The sequence below is a fragment of the Sinocyclocheilus grahami genome, unplaced genomic scaffold, assembly GCF_001515645.1.
Source record: "Sinocyclocheilus grahami isolate Dianchi unplaced genomic scaffold, SAMN03320097.WGS_v1.1 scaffold1116.1, whole genome shotgun sequence".
Lineage (NCBI taxonomy): Eukaryota > Metazoa > Chordata > Actinopteri > Cypriniformes > Cyprinidae > Sinocyclocheilus > Sinocyclocheilus grahami.
The window spans coordinates 22,965-29,897 of NW_015506295.1; the positions used below are offsets into that span (position 1 = coordinate 22,965).

The window sequence follows — 6,933 nt, forward strand, 5'->3', positions numbered from 1 at the left end:
CCTTCAAATTATGTTTGCAGAATAGACTGAATGAAGATATGATTTTAGGCCTCTGTGACTGAACACTGTATTTTCGCTGAGCTCGCGTTCACACTGATACCAAGGGCTCTTTTAGGCCGCATGGCCTTCAGATAAAATAATAGGCAAACACACTCTATAATTACTTTGTAAAAATGGTCAACATCAAGACTCCTGAATGATTAGACTCCATAAATGAGCAATAAGTGGTTAGGTTCCACAGCTAAATACAAGTTTGTACAAGCCTGTTTGAATGTATTCTTAAAATGTAGCTTATGACAACTTAATTGTCTGTGAATTAAAAAAAGTTCATTACTTCTAGTTCATTGACTTACTGCCTTGTAAAAAGTAATGACGTAAATTCAGTCATATCAATCATTGTAAATAAATGATCTTAGCAAAAGTTCCTCTTTTGCTTTAACGGACTGACAACATGATGGGAACATTTCAGAGACTTTCAATCTGATATCTTTTATTTTGAGACATGAAATGCTTCTTTGTTATAACTTTAATATGACATCAGTGCCCACATACTTTCAGAGACGAGAAAAACAAAAAAACACCAGTTCATACACAAAAACATGTAGAGAAGCTGCCACCGAATATACAGATTAAACATGGAAAGAAATCAAATCATATTAAAGAAGAAATTTCAAATGCCGCTAATGAAAAAACAACACAAAGTGGCCAATTTAGAAACAAAAGACTGACCGAAAAAAACCCCTTTAAGACAAGTTACTTTCACCTGTTAAGGAAACTGTTAAAGACTGTAAGATCGTTTACACTGTTATTCAAAATACAAATCAAAAAATCTGCCAGTGACACCAGACAAATGATAACCCCAGCCGAGTACAGACTTCAATGACTTTACTTTTTTACCTAGTTTTGCTTATCAGGGAAATGTATCATGTTTTATGAATGTGTACACTGATTCTCAGGTCCTCCCAAAGAAGGATTTCTGCAGTGTAGCTACCGCAAATGCTGAGGATTCATGTGCGAGATCAGAAGTTTGGTTTGTGCTTCTTGACTTCCACCATCAGATGATGGAGGTTTATGAGCTCGGAGCGCACTGCCAGACTGCGAAACGCTGGCTGGGAGAGGACCTTATGGAAACCATGATAGTACTGGATGAGCTGGGTCAACGCTCCCTAGAGAACACAACCAGACAGCAACTCGTCAGTCTGACAGCACATTTATGAGCTATGAAAGAAAGAACGTCATTATTGCACCAGGTTGCACCTGAATGATGCTGGTTCCGTTCTTGAAGTTGGTGAAGGAGCGCATGACATCTTGACTCAAGGCCTCCACAGACTGCTTCCACGTGCTGGAGAAACCCCGCACCAGCTGCGTGATACGAGCTACACACACACATACACACGCAGACGAGTGTTAAATCACCAGCCCTCTGTCTTTGCTGCTGGGAAACACTGACAGGACTCAGAAGTTTGGGCTCACTATAAGGCTTTTTCAGTTTTCTGCTCACCAGGGCTGCATTGATTTGATCAAAAATACAGCAAAGGCTCTAATATTGTGAAATATTGTTACAATGAAAAAGAATGGCTTTTTTTGTGATCAAAGCTGAATTTTTAGAGGCCATTCATCCAATATTGATGTACAAATCATTCTAAAATGTTGGTTTGCTGCTCAAGAAAGAGTTGATAATAGCTGTGCTGCTTAATGAAGTGTGGGGATTTTTTCATGATGAACAGAAAGAACAGCATTTATTTGACACAAATCTTTGGTGAATTTATAAGTGTTTACTGTCATTTTTAACATTTTAATTCATCCCAGCTAAAGATGGTGAAGCTACTTTACTGTAACTGTAATAATGAGATGATTTCATCCATCTCCATTAGGATGACAACATTAAACAGCATTTGAACAGAAAAAAATAATAAATAAAAAATACAACCAGCTAAACTACAAAACACTACAACTCATACTAAAAAGATCTGGATTTGTCAAATACAATAATTGAAATATTTGTAATATAGTAAAAACAAAATAGAATATTTAGAATAGCTTTTGTTTTATATGAACATATTTATTTGCTCAGAAGTTAAAGCTGAAGGATGTATTTTTATGTTAAAATGCTTGTGCTATCAGGTTTGGAACGACATGATGGTGAGTAAAAGACGACTAGTCCGTGAATTTTCAAAAAAGAAATAAAAATGACATATATATATATATATATATATATATATATACAATTTTATTTTAATTTTTTTAATGCATCACTCAGTTAAAGACATAAGGATACAGCAGTATGACAAACCTCAACAGAGAAAACTACGGTGGCCGAGAAGTGCTAAACAAATCACAATTCTGAAAACAAAATAACAAATTACAAACGCAAATGCAAGTTTAAAAAACAAAATAACAAATCAGACAGACCGGAAGAGGTAGGTATAGTTTGAGACGGCGCCATTTGGTACAATAAAGCCCTCCCTACACCTACCCTAACTCTACCCCATACTTTATTTTAAACTTTTTGATTATTTCCTTAATTTTTATTTTAAAAATAAATGCCTTTACGATGTGATAAGACATTTGAAAAGGGAGAAAAAAAAAGTTCGGCAAAAGGCGGAATCGGACCCCGGGTCGATCGCGTCAAAAAGCCAACAACACACACTTAACCATCTGCGCCACTGGAGCTGATGTGTTACAGCCACTTTTAACTAAATGTAAATATACACTCCGTATTTTTCATTCCATAGTAAGGGCAATTCATACAATACATTTAAACTGAGCTACTTTAATACCATCTCCGAACTTTCTACCACGACTCTGCTGTTCTTCGGCTGGTTCTTCCTGTATATGTTGATTGACAGATGTCTCGTCCAGTCAGTGGTGAGTAATCCCAAACCAATGGCGCCATCTCAAACTATACCTACCTCTTCCGGTTTGTCTGATTTTTCGTTCTGTTTTCTGACTTGTTCATTTGTTTTCGGATTTGTCGTTGTGTTTTCTGACTTGTTATAATGTTTTCTGAATTGTTGTTGTGCTTTCTGAATTGTTATTTTGTTTTTTAGACTTGCATTTGCGTTTGTAATTTGTTATTTTGTTTTCAGAATTGTGATTTGTTTAGCACTCTCGGCCACCGTAGAAAACAGAGCAGCTCCAGCACTCACCTTCATCGTTTCTGAGTTTGTCAAGTTGCCCTTTCTCCATTAGTGCCTCGCTCTCCTTCACAAATGCAATCATCCCTCCGAACGCAGGTGAAAGTATCTCCTCTATAAACTCCTGTTCCACACACACACACACACACGGTTACTCACATTACATGCGACGCCGCTGTGAGCTGGTGCTCAGGATCTCAGATCGTACCTGTGTTCTGGCGAGCAGGAGCTGCTGGAAGCCCTCCACCTCTTTACTGTCGTCAGCGGCTCTCTCCTGCAGAACACACACACACACACACACACACACACACACACCATCATGATGCAGTCCGATACCCAACAGAGTCTTAGTGGTTAGCGGCGTGTCTCGTGAGGAGCGTCACCATGAGCACGCCGAGCATCATGTCGTAGTTGTTGATGAGGAAGATGAGCTGGTCTTGTCTAGAGGGAAACTCAGCCGCCATCTTCAGCACGAAGTTCTCCACCTCCACCTGAAACCAGATCACGACAGCTTTCAGCGTAAGCCGCTCTACACCTGGAGGACACAGAGGTGTTTCCGTTCTCACCTGCAGCTGTCCCAGAAGAGTATGGGTCCTCTCGTTGGGAAAGGTTTGGTTTATGCTGACAATAGCAGAGGAGAATTCAGCATACCGGCGCGTGATCTACACAGACACAAAGAAAAACAGACGATATATATTCCACACACACATATATGAACCAGAGAATGCACATCTGATCCGTGTGGATGTTGTGTTCAGAACTCTAGTGACATGAGGCTGCGGCAGTGTTTTCTCTCAAGACCATCGATGGATGGGAGAAAGAAACAGTCTAACTTTGTTACCATTTTTGTCATACCGAGATGCAGTTTCATATATCAGTACATCTAATATATATTTGATAAAAATACAAATAAAACTGGAACAATTGTTGTTTTGTTTTTAAATCTAAAGACAACACGAGCAAGACGTCATTTTATTAATTTAATAATAACTGACATGTAGTTGAGATGAACGTACATAATGCTTGCACTACTAGAAACTTTTGGAAACACATTTTGATTCTTTATGAGCAACCTGCAACACCTGCTTCGTTTTGAAATGACTGACATAAAAAGTGACGGTCATGCTTTAGTTTGGGGACCTTCTTCTTTTGTCTCAATAAACTCCTAATTTACTTACTTGCCAGCAACTCACCAAAATATAAGCTTGCTGATTTTAGGATTGAAAATGATATATTAGGTCAGTGTACTTTCGCTTCTATTCATTTTTCATTTTTTATGATGAAAAAAATGAAAAAAAGAACGGTTGTTGTATTTTTAAATGCTGTTGAAAACCAAAATTTAAAGTAGAACCGTACACACAAAATGCTGCATGAAAAAGTAAAACATTGACTTCTTTTCAGATTTTTGTTCATGACTTTTTGCACGTTTAATAAACATTTTTAAAATGCACAAACTTATGGAAAATGGAAAAAAAAATTATGTTTTGGCAAATTAGAAGTAATGCGTCTACTTAGCAGCATGATACTGTATGTCTGCGCTTGGCTACATTGATCAACACTGCAAAAACACGTTGTAAAGAGAAATATTTGAGCACTGGAGTGTTTGCCAAATAGGTTTTGGCATATCCTATTTTTACAGCCTCAGGGTGCTCTTGCTTTCTTTTGAGGGTGCTTAGCACCCCTGTAGAACAGTGCCTGGAAACTCACATTAAATGCAAATCACACATATTTTAAGGTGTGAAAAATTATAAAAATATTTTGAGAAACTAGCTTTATGATCATGAAAATATCGATGCCTTCCAAATATTGACGCAAGAGGTTTTTTATAAAGCAACGGGTTATCGGTATCCCCGTCAGTTGCGCTAGAGGGCACTTTTAGCACTAAAAAGCAAAAAAAATTAATTTAGCATTTATGTAGGCTACAGTAAAAAAAAAACAAGCTGTATATCATTTTTACGATTTTAAATGAAATAAGAATTTTGAATAATGAAAATGAGTGTGTCTGCTTATTCTATTATTCAGTGTCAGAACCAAAAAAATTAAACCACATTTTCCGTATTTCTTTTCTAGGTTAAAAAAAATGAAAAATTAATGGATGCAAAAGTTAAAACGCAAACACGCTCCCTACTGTGAGGAACGAGGAGACGGAGGGGAATTCACGATGATACAGACTTTACCAGGGACACACACGTAGGAAACAGGTAACAGTGTTCAGACTCGACAAAGAAACATCCGACAGACTGCACTTTAAATACAAGACATAACGAGGGAGTAAATTAAACGCAGCTGAATCAAATAAACAAACACAGGTGGAGACTAATGAACTCAATGAAATAATTAGGACAGGAACATAACCAAAAAAGGGCTAAACACTGGGACACAGGGAGCACATGGGGAACAAAACACAACACAAGCCTGACAATGGACCATATTAACAGTGTATTTTTAAGTGTACTATAAGATAATTGTATTTTTATTTAAAGGGATAGTTCACCCAAAAATTTAAATCACCCCATGATTTACTCACCCTCAAGCCATCCTAGCTATATATGACTTTCTTCTTTCAGACAAATACAATCGGAGTTATAATAAAATTTATCCTGGCTCTTCCAAGCTTTATAATGGCAATGAATAGTGAATAGTGGTCGAGATTTTGAAGCCCAAAAAAGTATTCGACTGAAAGAAGAAAGTCATATACACATAGGAAGGCTTGAGGGTGAGCAAATCATGGGGTTATTTTAATTATTGGATGAACTATTCCTTTACTAATTTTGTTCTTTTAAAATATAATATAATTATCACACTTTATTTATTTTTTATTTTTTTTTAAATAATAAAGTGCAATAATACTGTTATTACTATTATTTATTAATCTTTTTTTTCAGTTATGTTTAATGGGTCACACTATGTGCAGTGTGAGGACCAAACCAAATCTCCAGGTGCTCTCATGAGAACCAGACCCAAAAACCCTAACCCTAATAGTGAGAACTGGTCCCTAAACTGAAGTGTTACCAAAGTGATGATCAGTGCTCGTGGGGTTGATTAAGAGTAGTTTTTCCTCGGGCCATTTCTAAAATATTATTATTATACTGAAGGAGTGGATTTTGTGTAAATTGAGTGAGTGTGAGTGTGTGTGTGTGAGTGTGCGTGCGTGTACGCGTTTTTGTGACAAATGAGGACATACATTTGTATAATGACAAAGGTATGACATAGGTATTACAAGGAGAAGGTGACTTTTCAGGACATTACCCCATGTCCCCACTTTTCAAAACGCTTATAAATCACACAGAATGGAGTGTATTGAAAATCTGAAATAGCACAAAGTCTCCTGTGAGGGGTAGGTTTAGGGGTAGGGTTGGTGTAGGGCAATAGAATATACAGTCTGTACAGTATAAAAACCATTACGCCTATGGGATGTCCCGACTTTTTACAAATGTAAACCTGTGTGTGTGTGTGTGAGGATACACACGTAGTGTGGTCTGGTGTCCAGCACACCCAGTTTCTGAGGATCAGTTTTGTGTGTGTGTGAGTGTGAGGGTGAAGGTGTGTGAGGATACACACGTAGTGTGGTCTGGTGTCCAGCACACCCAGTTTCTGAGGATCAGTGTTTCGAATGCTCTGGATGTTCATCTCCAAAATCAGCTCAAATCTGGGCCACAGCAGCTCTAGCACAGCCTCCCAGTACCTGCACACACACACACACACATACACACACACACACGACAAGTCAAGTCAACTTTATTTATATAGCGCTTTTAACAATACAGATTGTGTCAAAGCAACTGTACAGCATTAA

General features: G+C 37.6%; 1 protein-coding gene across 1 annotated transcript in view; it reads right to left on the minus strand.

Annotated features, from left to right (window-relative positions):
- Positions 1 to 462: 462 nt before the first annotated feature.
- vps52 (VPS52 subunit of GARP complex) overlaps positions 463 to 6,933 on the minus strand; it is a 22,287-nt gene continuing 15,816 nt past the window's right edge. Inside the window, exons 14-20 of the mRNA XM_016252519.1 lie at positions 6,699 to 6,822; positions 3,704 to 3,799; positions 3,521 to 3,628; positions 3,346 to 3,411; positions 3,150 to 3,261; positions 1,258 to 1,376; positions 463 to 1,166 (exon numbers count right to left, since the gene is read on the minus strand). Coding sequence (XP_016108005.1) covers positions 1,020 to 1,166; positions 1,258 to 1,376; positions 3,150 to 3,261; positions 3,346 to 3,411; positions 3,521 to 3,628; positions 3,704 to 3,799; positions 6,699 to 6,822 — 772 coding nt within the window. The 3' untranslated portion in view covers positions 463 to 1,019. The remainder of the gene's footprint in view (positions 1,167 to 1,257; positions 1,377 to 3,149; positions 3,262 to 3,345; positions 3,412 to 3,520; positions 3,629 to 3,703; positions 3,800 to 6,698; positions 6,823 to 6,933) is intronic.